Source organism: Copadichromis virginalis, linkage group LG3 (assembly GCF_057382275.1).
Source record: "Copadichromis virginalis isolate Kocher_CV1m ecotype Utaka linkage group LG3, C_Virginalis_male_GT1.1, whole genome shotgun sequence".
NCBI classification, from domain to species: domain Eukaryota; kingdom Metazoa; phylum Chordata; class Actinopteri; order Cichliformes; family Cichlidae; genus Copadichromis; species Copadichromis virginalis.
This window is the reverse complement of record NC_140620.1, coordinates 49,872,241-49,885,877: the sequence shown is the minus strand read 5'-3', so window position 1 is coordinate 49,885,877 and position 13,637 is coordinate 49,872,241. Positions and strand designations below refer to the sequence as shown.

At 40.2% G+C, this 13,637-nt stretch overlaps 1 protein-coding gene and 1 non-coding gene across 2 annotated transcripts; one reads left to right on the top strand and one right to left on the bottom strand.

The window, feature by feature from the left end:
- Window positions 1-367: 367 nt before the first annotated feature.
- trnam-cau (transfer RNA methionine (anticodon CAU)) lies at window positions 368-439 on the bottom strand. Its single transcript has one exon. It is a non-coding gene; the product is annotated as a tRNA-Met (tRNA).
- A 4,504-nt stretch (window positions 440-4,943) lies between these two features.
- On the top strand, window positions 4,944-9,877 carry slc3a2a (solute carrier family 3 member 2a). The gene is made up of 10 exons (XM_085451513.1): window positions 4,944-5,029; window positions 6,093-6,296; window positions 6,379-6,563; window positions 7,351-7,524; window positions 7,682-7,776; window positions 7,970-8,106; window positions 8,410-8,519; window positions 8,633-8,916; window positions 9,004-9,223; window positions 9,321-9,877. The coding sequence occupies exons 2-10, from the start codon at window positions 6,100-6,102 to the stop codon at window positions 9,458-9,460; spliced, it is 1,542 nt and encodes a 513-aa protein (XP_085307639.1). The 5' UTR covers window positions 4,944-5,029; window positions 6,093-6,099; the 3' UTR covers window positions 9,461-9,877.
- The last annotated feature ends 3,760 nt before the right edge of the window (window positions 9,878-13,637 follow it).

The window sequence follows — 13,637 nt, the reverse complement described above, 5'->3', positions numbered from 1 at the left end:
AAGTGAAGAAAAAAAAATTTTTTTTTTAAACCTTTAATTAAACATCAGTACAATACAAATGGAATTAAACAGTACTACAATAATGGTGTTGTACTTACAAAAGAATTGTATGCATAGATAAACAAATACAAGAACAGTATTCAGAAACAACAATATAAATATGCTAGGGGGAAGAAAATTTGTTTTAAGGTGGGTATTTCGAAGTCGCAGAAGTGTGACGTCACAAGAAGGTGATTGGTCACTTGCAATGTTGAACTTGGAACAACATTTATTATGATGATGTGGGAACAACGCCAACACGAGGATATCAGATCGTCCGTGCGGAGTGCAGGATGTCTAATCTCTGTTTGGGTGGAACGAGTAAAAATAGCAGAGGATGGTTTCGATCCATCGACCTCTGGGTTATGGGCCCAGCACGCTTCCGCTGCGCCACTCTGCTCACACAGGAGAAGCTGTCGCAAAGCTCTTCACATGGCTCAGCTGTTTTGCATTCATATCACAGAAAGGGGGCCTTCTTACATAATTTGCAACCACTGTTTCCTGCTGACAAGAGGAGGTGGTTAGTTATATAGAGAGGGGCTCAACAGAGGGGAGAGGGTTTAGAGAACCGGGCAGAAAAATGCTGTAATGGCAGAGAAGGTGATGGGAATACAAAGGAAGGAATTCTTTTAAATATGTCAAGTATATTTTTCACAGAGCTTAAAAGCAGAAGTCGTGTGTATGTTACAGTATTGTGTGCTCTGTGATTTCAGCAGTGTGTCCCGCATCTGTGTGAGGTGTATTATATTCGATCGTTTATATATATTTTTTTTTTCTTAATGGTGCATTTTTAAGGAGAACTGACTAATTATCTCCATTCATGCAAAATTAAAGAGAGGGAGGCTTTCCAAACCGAACAGGCTACTCTTTGTCTGTGAGAGGAAACTAGGTCATTCATTCTCATTGTCAGAGGAAGAAGCAGGAGGCGCTGCTTAATGGGCAGAAAAACAATCAGAAGAAGAGAGAGCGTACAAGCAGAAAAGTTACGAAATGTACAGTCGGCAAGATCAGATATCCCCGCTGAGGGACAATATATTAGTTGCATAACTGAGAGCGCTAACGTTAAACAATATGGCTCAAAGTCCACGTGCAGTCTGATTAATTGTATGTTTCGCTCTGTAAGTCATTCTCTGTATCACCAGTGCAGCACATTGGTGGATTCTTCCTTTCCCCTCTATCCAGGACACAAAATGTAGCCGCGCGTGTTCTGTTGGCTGTAGATCCAAAAGACAAACATGCTCATGTTTGTTGAAGAGGTGAACAAATCAATCTGTGAATACACCTTTGCACTTTTTAGATGAGATTAAAGCAGCATTTCCCCGAACTTCATTCGTTCGGTGTGAACTTTGAATGCGAGAGCTCACTGCAGGGAACTTGAAACAATGAGATGAAAGCGTAAGCTCTCGGCCAGACTGGTCTGAACTGGTCTGAACTGCTGATTATTTTCCTTTTTTTCCCTCTCCTCCCAAGCACATGCTGTCTTACTAAATAAACTCTCTCACGGGGATCAGACGATTCTTGGTGTAGCCATATATGTGTGTGTGCATGAATGACTGCATTCAGTGAGATGGTCACTCGAGCCCTGACTGACTGACACTAATCTAAACTTTAAAAATCTAAGCAAGAAGTTTTCACATAGTGCTTCTAATCAGCTCCTAATTTGCCCTACTTTGATCTTGTTACACAATCAGTTACTATGGTAATGTGAACTGTGACCTTGAACCACAGGTACTGTACAGTAATCCCTGTGTTCTTCCCCCCTCCACTGAAAAAACAAACTATGCAGCAACTTTGGCCCTCTTTCCTCTCTGTTATTATGCTGTGGGGGTCTGTGTGCTGGCTTATAGACTCCAGCAGAACATCCCCTCCTCCTCTGCCAAAGGCATAAACAAAGAAGACAAGTCTAGGAGTGAATCAGTCCCTCCGTGTCCTCTGTGAACTTGTTGTGATGATGGCTAATGTTCTTTCGTTCTTGTTTTATTGCCAAGTTGGGATTGATTCGGTTTTCCGAGGATTCAGATGCTGCTTAGGTTTTGACCAATTTATCCTGTAAACTCTGTTTAAGCAGAACTGAAAACCTCACAGGGCTGAGACAACATGTGTGAAAAGGACACTAACTAACACTAACTGACACTAACTCTGTCGCTCTAAGCTTTGCTTCCATTAATACCCCGAGCTGTGCTCCGCTCCAAATTTTTGTTCCAATATATTCCTCACCCTCAGCTCAAAAACATGTTTACACATCCCTGCCCTCTCTCTGCCTGTCTGCTCTTTCCCCTCATTCCTAGTTCTCCTCCCTCCTCCAGTCTCCTGTTTCCTGATCTACTCACTCCTCCTCCCAGTTTTCCCCACATGTTCTGCTGATTTTACAGAAAAACAGAGCATATTCCGCAACTTTTCCTTGTATCCTCAATACTTCCCAGCTGGAAAGCACAGTGTGTCCACATCAGCCAATGCTCAGCAGCTCTGTTACAACCTGACTCTGCCACTTACGCACACATGATCAACAGGCCGAGATAAAAACAGAAACAGATGGCGTGTGTTTGACTTTGATGAAATAGGAGAAGTGAGCATGAGTGCGTCATGTAGATATGCAGCTGCCAAACACTGGTTATAAAGTTAGATTTTATTCTTGGGCATATTTAAATAGTCAGCAGAAGACATTTAGAAAGGTTTTAAAATTAGCGACATCAGGTAGCAAAAGCCTGGCACAATGACTAAGCTGAATAACAGCAGAGTATAAATAGATTTAATGTCACACATCCTAAATTAGACACCCCTCCCTACCACTGGTTAAGGTTTGACCGAGGCATATCCACATGGAGAAGAACATGTACCAGTGGTGAAGTCTGAAAATTAAATAAACAGGCACCACACTGTTTCTGGAAGACATAAAATAGTCCCTGAAGACAAATATGGCATATAAGAAGATCATGGCCTGATCTATAACACAAAAATCTTCTGTATATCTTTCTTTATGTTTTCACTCATATTCGATCTACTTTTTAATGCCGATCATAAAGGCTTTCCGCTTGCCAACAGATAGTCACCACTCTAGTTTATCTTTTGTCTGACTGTATATATTCCAAAGTGGCCTCTTGAACAGGACACAGAGTTCACTGAACTCAAATGATCTCCACAGTCACCAAATCTAAATCCAACAGAGCTCCTTTTGGATGTGGTGGAAAGAGAAACGTATCATGCACGTGCAGCTGACAAATCTGCAGCAACTGAGTGATGCTATCATGTCGATATTGAGCAAAATCTCTGAGGAAAGTTTGTAGCGCCTTGCTGAATCTATATTGCATAGAATTAATGCAGCTCTGAACCCAAAAGGGGGTCCCAACCCAAAACTAGCCAGGTGTACATAAATACTAGTAAGGGTTGCAGTAACGTCACAGGACTCTGAAAGCCCGAGCTGTTGGAGTCAGTGGACTATACTGGACGTATCACTACAAAAAAAACTGATTAAGTAGTCAGATAAAAAAAAGTTTGAAATTAAGTGCCGTAACATGTCACATCTGTGAAGGCAACAAGCACGGAACAAGCATACACATGCAGGGGTTCAGTTACATGAACATGTTACTAACTGTTTCTGCAGTTACCTGTCACTGCAAGTTGTTTACTTGAACCTGCTTAGTAGAGACAGAAAGAAACAGCACCAGGGTCGTGTAAAGGGCAAAAACACTGTGCAGACATGGAGGAGTAGAGAGCAACAAGCAGCCTGAGAAGACACAGATAACACATCTATCTCACAGACAGCCAGCAAGGTTCTTTGTTATAGTTACACTGTAAGAGCAGAGGGAGAATTGCAAAGTGTAAAATCAAAGTTTGCACTATTGCACTACATGAAACACACACGAGTATGATTCATTTATGCAAACATTTACGGCAACTATAAATCCAAGCATTCTGCCTTCATTCTGTCTAACTTGTATGTCATAATAAATCACATCAGTGTACAGCAAACTGGACAATTAGGGTGAAAAACATGCCCCCACACACATACTCTCTTCCTAGAAGTCTACTGTTACTTCTAGGAAGTAAATTCTGTAGGGTTTGTTTGTAACTTCTCTTACTGTAACTCGATGAAGGTCAACAACAGCTGGAGAAAGATTTAGAGCTCCATCTGGGACAGGAGGATGTTAGTTTTTAGATTGGCTGCGCCCAAATATTGTCTCCAACAGAGATATACATTGTTAGACCTGGCATGAAATAATCTGTCATCGGCATGAGTGTGACCAGCTTTAACCCAGAATCGACACAGAAAATAAAGTCACGGCAGCACGAACCTGACATTTTCAACCAGGCTCCAACAACATATTTTATACCTTTACAGAGAAAAGATGCTCAGTTTTAATCTGTTGCTCAGCTCCCAGGAGAAGCATTGCAAGTACAATTCAACTCAAATGGGATTTTGCTGATTTTGTTGTTTTGGTACTGTAGAGTCAGCGTGATCACAGGAGACTAAGTGGTCAGCTGTTTACACTTAAACACTGCAAACAAGGTCTATATGGTAAAACAAAAACAAGAAGGCGACAGAAAGGCCCTCAGGCGTGAAATTAGATCAGTGAAACACAGAGTGGCAATCTCCACTGATCAGAAGAAGATAATCACATTACCAATCATCTTGCCTGTGAAGCAAACTGGATTATCTTCAGTTTGTATAATAACTGATAAGTGAACAGCATTTTGTAGAGCGTTTCATTGACACCATTATGAAGGAACAGAACAAAGTTTTCTTAGTTTGGAGCATGGAGTTCAGTTTGTTTATTAGTTTGTTTGTTAGGTTTTTTTCTTGGAAGAAAGAGAGACAGCAAGCGAAGGAGGGGGAGGGAGAGAGAGGGAGGGATTACCGGCTCCCCCAGTAGGCGGAGAAACGAGCGGGTACAAATACGCGCTCTGATCCTCTCTACGCGCTTAGTAGAGAACAAGGGGTAATCGGCTGTAAAGTAAAAGCCAAACCGGGACTATACATTGTATTTTACAGGTAAATTTGATTTACTTCATCAACTTTTCTGCCACTCTGTAACTTCAGACCTGCCGTGTTATCGGCGGGAGTAGTGTTCAGCTCACAGCCGGAGAGACTGCCTCGTGTAGGAGCACATGACGCTAGGGATGGGTTTGATTTCATCATCTTAAAGGAAGATGGAATTATACGATATCACACAGTTTTTGGAGTTGTTATTGCTACCGGGTCGATTTTAACTTGTGTTCGGTGAAAGTTTCATAGACATTTACGGTGTACTTGTTTGAAGAGGTTTTATTTAATGACTGTTGAAGCGAACTGGAACAAACCGGTCAACTACTAAATTTCCGCTTTACACCCCTTTAATCTTAAAGCCATGTGTGTATTATGTTATATTAGACTGTCAGAGAGCTACTTGTTGGGTTTTTTTTGTTTGTTTTTTAACTAACAAATGTTCACTGTCGTTTACTCGTGACATTTGTTTAAATCGTTTTCTTAATAAGTCTATGCTTGCTATTGTTATGCTCTTATTATGAAGGGTAGCTGCAGTATTTCCGTAACTCGAGGCTGACTGCTTAACGTAAGAAGTAGTAATTGTTTCATCAGACACCGGTGGAACATATGAGCATCTCAGGAATGGGTCTTCCGTTTATTTGAATGTATTTTTTTTACAGCTGATATTTTTGTTGCTAGCGTTTTGAGTGGGTTTTGAAGTGTGACTGACATGAACTAGTTTGTTTGTTTGTAGTTTTTAATGAGCGCTTTGTAAGGGAAAAACAAACAAGAGCTTGTGTCTATTTAAGTAGGGAACCGCACCGCCACTCCTGTTTAATTCCTACATAAAAACTGGGTTACCTTAATGAATCTAGTCGTTGCCTGTATGTCCTGTGTAGGGGGGGATGTGTTACATAAGGGTGGACAAAAGGCGAGGGGATGAGACTTGGCCGGTGCTGCCTTAAAAAACAAAAACTCTATACTCCTTTTGGTGGTCTTGTTTTTATTTAGCTCTTGGGTGTTAGCCAATGAGAGTGCTTTTGCAGATACAGTTATTAATTCATAATTTTCCTTTGTGCTCCACCTCCAGTTAAACCATGAATAAAGACACAGAGATCGACATGAAAGAAGTGGAGCTCAACGAGCTCGACCCAGAGAAGCAGCCCATGACGGGGGACGGTCAGGCTCCAGGCGGGGAGAAAAACGGCAGCGTCAAGCTGAAAGTTCCCGATGATGAGGTTACCTTCACCGGGCTGTCCAAAGAGGAGCTGATGAAGGTTGCTGGCACTCCAGGGTAAGAGCTGCAGCTAAGAGCCGTCTTCCTCTGTGGGCGTTAAAATAAGTGGACATTTTTACATTATTATTTTCTTCCACAGATGGGTGAGGACCCGCTGGGTTCTTCTTGTCCTCTTTTGGTTGGGCTGGATTGGTATGCTTGCTGGAGCCATTGTAATCATAGTCCAGGCTCCTCGCTGCAAGGATATTCCTGCGATGAACTGGTGGAATGAAGGGCCTGTCTACCAGATCACTGACCTTGAAGCGTTCTCTGAAGGATTGAAAGGTAGACTATTTGTGGAGAGCTTATGAAGCTGATCAAGTGGTTTTATTCTTGCAAGTTTAAAAAAAAAAGTTTTTTTTTTTTTTTTTTATTGCGCTGCCATGTTTATTCCCAAAATAAGAGTTGGAGGTTGCACTTAAAGTGCCCCAGTCTTGAGTTGGGTAACATGCTCTGACTTGCATGGATAACGTCTTGTGACCGTCTCTTGGCTTTCATTAGTTCTCTGTGGCCTGTGTCAGCTGTCTAGATATCAAATTGCTGACTAGGCTGCCAAAGTCTGACTAAAGGTCTTAAGACCATTTAAAAGAAGAAGAAAAAAATGAACACGTCATCTGTTTCATATCTCTATTCAGATATGGCCAAGTTGAGCAGCTCTGGAATATATCAAGATGTACATATCAAAAAAAATGTTTACTGCAGGCTTTTAAAATCGGGAAGGAAGAACAGTGCTTACTACTGTTCATAAAGTGAACTGGTGGGGAGCACTTGGTTTTAACAGGCTTTGGGTGGAATTCCAAAAACTCCATGTGACTCAGTTTTGTTCTCTTTATCAAAGCCACCCTTGTGCTCAGGCTTCACATGGGCAGCAGAGGGAGTGGCTGGGATCCTTCACATAGTCTTGCAAGCACTGCGGTGCTACAGTCTGAACTATCAACATGTGTCTAAAGCTGTCTGTCCTTTGTCCCTAACCTGCTCACACCCTCGTTTTTCTGCCTTATGTGAAATTTACACTGACCCAGCATTTTATTTACTACCTTTTTTTTTTTCTTCTTCTTATTTTTTCTTTCAGGTGTTGAAGAAAAGTTGGATGACATTAACCAGCTAAAGGTGAAAAGCCTGGTAATCGGACCTCTTCATACTGTCCAGGCCGACCAGATGACTGGTCTGAACCTTCAAGAAATTAGTGCAGAGCTTGGAAAAGCTGAAGATCTCGACAGCTTGTTGAAGGCGGCCCACAAAAAGGGTACGTAATTGTCTGATTTCAGATCAGTTACTTGCTAAATCGTTCACACTAAAAGAGTAACTGGTGCGCTGTTCTTTCATTAAGAGTGGTTTCTATTTATTGCTGGATTCTGTACTCTTGAGGGCCAGATGTGAGCAAACATTGCTGTTTCTTTCAGGCATTTCTGTGGTGCTTGACCTGACTCCAAACTACAAAGGAAATCCTGTGTGGTTTGATAAAACAGACCTTACAGAAATAATGGAAAAAGTCAAGGTAAGCACACAGATTTAATTATTTGCAGTAAGAAGGCATATTAAGCAACATCACTATCTTTACATGTGATAAACAAATGGCACATTTTTGACTTTTTGCCCCATGGACAGATGATTAAATTGGACATTATATACTGTGGTGTAGATTCGGGTCTTGCTGCCACTGTAGTTAATTTGAATCTGTTCTCTTCCAGACTGCAGCTGAGTTCTGGCTGAGTAAGGGTGTTGATGGCATCAAGATATCTGACCTTGGCATTGCCTCCATCAGTCCTGAATGGGCCAAACTGCGGATGGCGGTCCAGGGAAATGGCACTGATGACACCAAGAAGAGGTTTGTGTGGCTGCTATGTTCTGACCTTTGATTCAGCACAAGTAAACAATGTTGACCACTAAATGGGGTATTTTATTTTAGATTCTTAACTTTAGCTATTATCCACACAGATAACAAAGTTGTAGGGCTTATCTGTCCCGGAAAAGTCATTTTAAAAGCATCAGTAAAATATCAGGTACAGGATACTTTGTTCTGAGAGAACATGGACATGAAAAATAGTCCCATCAACATTCAAGGAAGTGTTTCAAGATGTATAACAAGTACAAGTTCTAGACTGACCTGATCCTGTTCTCTTTTCTTTAGGGCTCTGATGGGTGTGGTCAACAATATTTCAGCTAATGAGGTGTCTCAGCTAGTCAATGTCTCTGGTGTCGATCTAATCTTGTCTGACCTGCTCAGTAGAAACACGGAAGGTAGGCTGCTACTGTTTGCATAGTAGTGATTATTATTATTATTAGTGACAATAATCCTAAGTAAATGTCAAAAAGGTGCATTGTAGATGATTATGGTACCTGAATATCCGCAGGTAAAGAGCGCATTCAGGTCCTGAAGACCCTCCACTCTGAGCAGAGAAAAATAGGCTGGGGTCTCGGTGCTGCTCAGAAGGACCATCTGTCTAAACGGGCAACGACTTGGGGCCTAATTCGTCTCTACCAGCTTCTGCTCTTCACCTTGCCTGGAACCCCTGTGTTTACCTACGGAGATGAAATTGGCCTTCAGGCAAATCAGATGAGCAACAAAGCAAACCAGACCAGAGAAGCTCCGAAGATGGTTTGGAATGTAGAGAAGGAAGAAACTGACGGTGCTAAGGTAAGTGTGGGTGTGTTCAGTCTGTCACTGATCAAGCGTTTGTTTGCTTTAAGTGCAGTAAAGCATTTTCTTGAATTTCATTTACAGTCTAACCATACTGAATACGCTGAAATAAGGAAGTGGTTCAGATCCCTCAGTGACCTGCGAGGCAAAGAGCGCTCCCTCCTGCACGGCGACTACTATGGTCTCTACAGCTCTGCCAAGTCTCTCTCTTTCCTTCGTGTGTGGGATCAGAGCGAGAGATACATAACAGCTGTAAACTGGGGAGATGGTCTCGAGGAGCTGAAATTAAATCTGGAACCCACAGGCAAGTTACAGTTCAACGGACATGTCTACTGACGATATCTAGCAATATCTATTAACTCTGCTATTTATTTTAAACTTGACGACCTTTGTTTGTGCAGAGGGGGTAGAGCTACCAGAAACGGCCAAGGTGAAGCTGTCAACTGACAAAGACTTTGAGGTGGACTCGACTGTAAACCTGAAAGACCTCAAGCTCAACGCCGGACAAGCACTGCTTCTGCAGTTCCCCTACACGGGCTAAAGATGGCGCCAAAGGATAGGAAAGCTGCATACTGATTAGTGTTGCTCTTAATGCAGTTTCTGAATACATTCTTATGGATTAAAACTGCATTAAGTAGATACATTTCAGTCTGACAGAACATAAATTTAGTGGGTTAAATGAAACATGCAGTTTAAAAATGTTTAAAACATTAGCTAGTGCAATAACACTACATTGTTCAAATGTGTGAAAGACATTCCATTCCTGGTTCTTTGAGCATTTTTCTTAAAGGTTGTGCTGTTTATGGTTTTTAGAAATCTTACATTTTCCTTTTTAGTGACTTTATGAATTTTTGGGGGAGAGTTTTTGTAACTCGCACAGGAAAAAGAAGTAAAGTTTGGATGCATGATGTTCGAGTCTGTCAAGTGAAAAGAATAAACGGCGTTCTGCTCAACCGCATATTCGTGTTTTTGTGTTTGTCTGCAAGGCGCCTTTAAGAGTTGTGTTTACGCTGATAATATCACATAAGATGTTGACGGTGTTTATGCAGGAGATGATATCAAATGAGACGTTCATTGTTTTCACTGCATTACAGGTGTGTGTGTGAAAGTGTGTCACAGATGTGAACGGAGGAAGTGTTTATTTTATCAACGCCTTGAGATGGGTTTTTATAGACGCAGCAGACACACCTAGGAGTCTCACTAAAGGGGTCACACACCTGTCCATGGCTCTCTTAAAGTAACTATGGACAAAATCCTCTACATTACAGTACACACAGCTTCACATGTGGCAGGCAGATGAAATAACTGGCAGAAATTCAGCAACAAAGAGTTCCTAGTACAGCATGTTTCACGATGGGCTTTGAAATTCATCTTCTAAATAAAGTGGCTTTATGAGCCATTATCTTCCTGATAAATGAATCAGCGATTGATAAAATCAGCTAGACAAATGAGTAGTTGGTTACAAATGTCTACTGTCTGTACGTGCCCCACAGTTATAAACTTATGAAGTCTCATGTAAGTTTAGAGGGGAAAAAAGTTATAAGTGACTTTTTTTTTTTTTTTTAAAGGAACATTTAAGTTATTTCGCTAGAGACTGTAATTCCAAATTCACGAGGCTCATGTTTAGACGGCTTCAATGGGATGAACTTTTTCTTTTCTTTTTTTTGCCTGACCAAATATCAAGTTTAAGCATTGACCTGTCTGATTAGGAAGAATATGTAATATTTATATATTTGTTACCCATTTAATTTATTGATCTTCAACAACAGTCTGTGGTTTCGCCATTTACACTGACATTCATCGTTTGCCTTTTTTTAAAACCACGTTTTCTTGTTACTTGTATATAAAAATATATAACAGCTATAATTAATCCCTTAACTCTGCAGTGTACGATCTGATGTCAGTCCTGAAACCTCCCAAATAGAAAATGTAGGTTTTTTAAAAATTGAAATACAAGAATTAATTATAAAGAGGATTTCATCAGCCAACACAATAGCACATAAAAACAGCTACTATTACTACTAAGCACTGTACTCATGTACACTTATATATATGCACATCTGTGAATATGTTGCTGATAAATGGCAGCGATGTAGCTCAGAGCTTTTATACCAATGATACCAATTTATATCCCGACATGTAGTTAATGTATGAGTACAATGATGTTCTACAATTTCATACATTATATTACTATCTTATTAATACAAACATCTTTTTGTTTGAATATATATTTTACTCTAGTTAACATTTAATTGAATTAATACTATACAATACATATTCATGTCTGTTTCATTTTGTTGCATTAACATATTTTGTTGAATAACCAGTAACTGTGACTGTATGATATGTAAGGTGGGTAAAGACTGCAACATTTGTCTCCACAATGGAGTAAATTAAAAACTTTAAATTAGTACAAATGAATCAAAATGACCTTAAAGTGGTGGCGCTTTTAGTCCAGCACTTAAATGAATGCATAGCTCTATATTGCCGATTATACCTCCGTGCTATAGTTTGAGCAGCAAACTTGAGCCGTTGACGTTTTCTTCTACTCGAATATTTCTCCATAAGGGGTTTTGCTCGTAACTAATTTTACACCAAAACAATGTTGATTCTGTAATGATCCATCTGAAAAACAACAATCACTTTCATATTCTTAAAATCGTCCTATAAATATCACTTTTATCTTAGTTAGAATCATCATAATCCATTGTATGTACGTAATTTTGATCCTTCAGATAGTTACTGAAGCTATTTTAAGATTCAGAGGGGGGGGAAAAAGTCTAGTTTTTGATGTTCAATCATGTTTTGCATTTATCTTTGGGACTGTCAAAATGCTGTGCTTGGTACAAAATCCACATTTGAAAAGCTCAAAATGATGCAGGCTAACTGCACACACTGGCAGTCTGGCTTTCTTTGATATACTGAAAAGCATGAAAAGTGTGCTTTATGAATGGAGAAGCCTTGCTTTGTAATACAATGCCATAAAACGTGTCAATTTCTCATTTAAAAACACTGCTTTAAGCCCACTCTTTTGATAAAAATGTCAAACAATTCCTCTGACACGTGAAACTAAACTCAGTAGAGTTTCGGGGTCTTGATACAATACAGGGCCGCCGTGCTGTGGTATCACAGGGGAGGTTTGAAGATGATGATACCGGGAATCAGAGCCCGTGTCGCACCTATGCTTGCACCCCACGCCGCTGCGAAACCAAACCACCGCCATGCACACTCATGACTGACTCTCAGTCTGAGTCTGACAGATACAGATGCACCTTTTACATCACAGTGTCATGAAGATACATGACCTTTCTTCAGCTTTCATGGAACACTGCAGCTAGTGAAATACAGTACTGTAATTTAGTTAGAGTGGAAAGCCAGAAAGCAAAGTGAGTACAAGATATTCTCGTTTCACACAGCAATTACAAAGCCAGTCGCTAATTTATACTAATGAACAATTGAATACACCTCTTGTTTTGGTAATATTCATTCGTATATACAAGAGGATTTATTGCCTAGATATACACACGTTTTAAACTTGTTCCCAGTAAAGACTTTGTGTAAAACAAAGGTGTAAAACTCCTTTTAGTTCATGGGACACATACAGCCCCATTTCACCTGTAAAATCAATACATCACAAACGCCCCTCCAAAATTTCCAATGACTTCAGGTGTAAAGACGTAGATTCTTTAACTCCGACTTGTCCATCGCCAAGATTTTAAAAAGGTATTAAATAATTTTTCTCATTTAATGACCATTTATGAAATGATCCACTGCCTCTCATTTAATGATCACTGAAGATATCTTCAGGGTTTTAAACTGATTTTCAACACACTGATTCTACCATCAACACATACGCATCACAGGTCACAGTGGAAAGATGCAGAACCGTCACACCTATAGATTTTGTAGATAAAGAATACTGGTATTTCACACCTTTATGATTCATCTTATTCTGACCTAAAAATAGTAGTAATTTTCCAAAGGTTTTAACTGGTATTAATGAGCCTGGACAGCATTTTTTAAAGCCATCCAGTGAGCTGAATATGATCTTTTGGCAGGTAGTTCTGGCCCTCTGGCCACAAGTTTCACACTGCTGTTGTAATCACTTTCACTCCATACTTACAGTGAGCCAGGTCACCATATCACCATATATTAGTATAGGAGCAAGAATTTTATTAGAATACAGTAAACTTGTTACATAGTTTAATGCATTTGTTAACACTTTATAAATATTTGGTACTATTCACCCTGGAGAAGTGAAGTCTTAATTTATTTATGGTAGCTATAGATACAGTGTGTGAAAAATAACGCTTAGTAAAGTACAAAAACATCCACTCACCAGCCATTTGATTAGTTAGTAGAGTTCGGTAGGAGGGGTTGGACGCCTATTTACCTTCAGACTTGTTTTAATTCTTCATGTCACAGATTAAAAAGGGTGCTGCAAAATTCCCTCTGAGATTTGTCTGTTGTACATCCATGATACTCAACTCCCGTTCCACCAAAAGATGCTCTACTGGATCCAGTTACAGGAGTGTCACGTGGTGTGGTCTTCCGCTGCTGTAGCCCGTTAGCTTTATGTGCTGCTTGACCAGAGATGCCCTTCTGTAAGGATTGTTGCCTTCATGTCACCTCAAAGCAATTTGGCTATTCTCCTCTGACCTCTGACATCAACCAGATAGTCTCACCCAGAGAACTGCCGCTCATTGATATTTTCTCTC

Coding starts and splice junctions, on each gene's coding strand:
- slc3a2a (XM_085451513.1), top strand. CDS start 6,100: ATGAATAAAGACACAGAGATCGACATGAAAGAAGTGGAGCTCAACGAG. Junction 8,107..8,409: donor ACTGATGACACCAAGAAGAG/GTTTGTGTGGCT, acceptor TCTTTTCTTTAG/GGCTCTGATGGGTGTGGTCA. Junction 8,520..8,632: donor GCTCAGTAGAAACACGGAAG/GTAGGCTGCTAC, acceptor GAATATCCGCAG/GTAAAGAGCGCATTCAGGTC.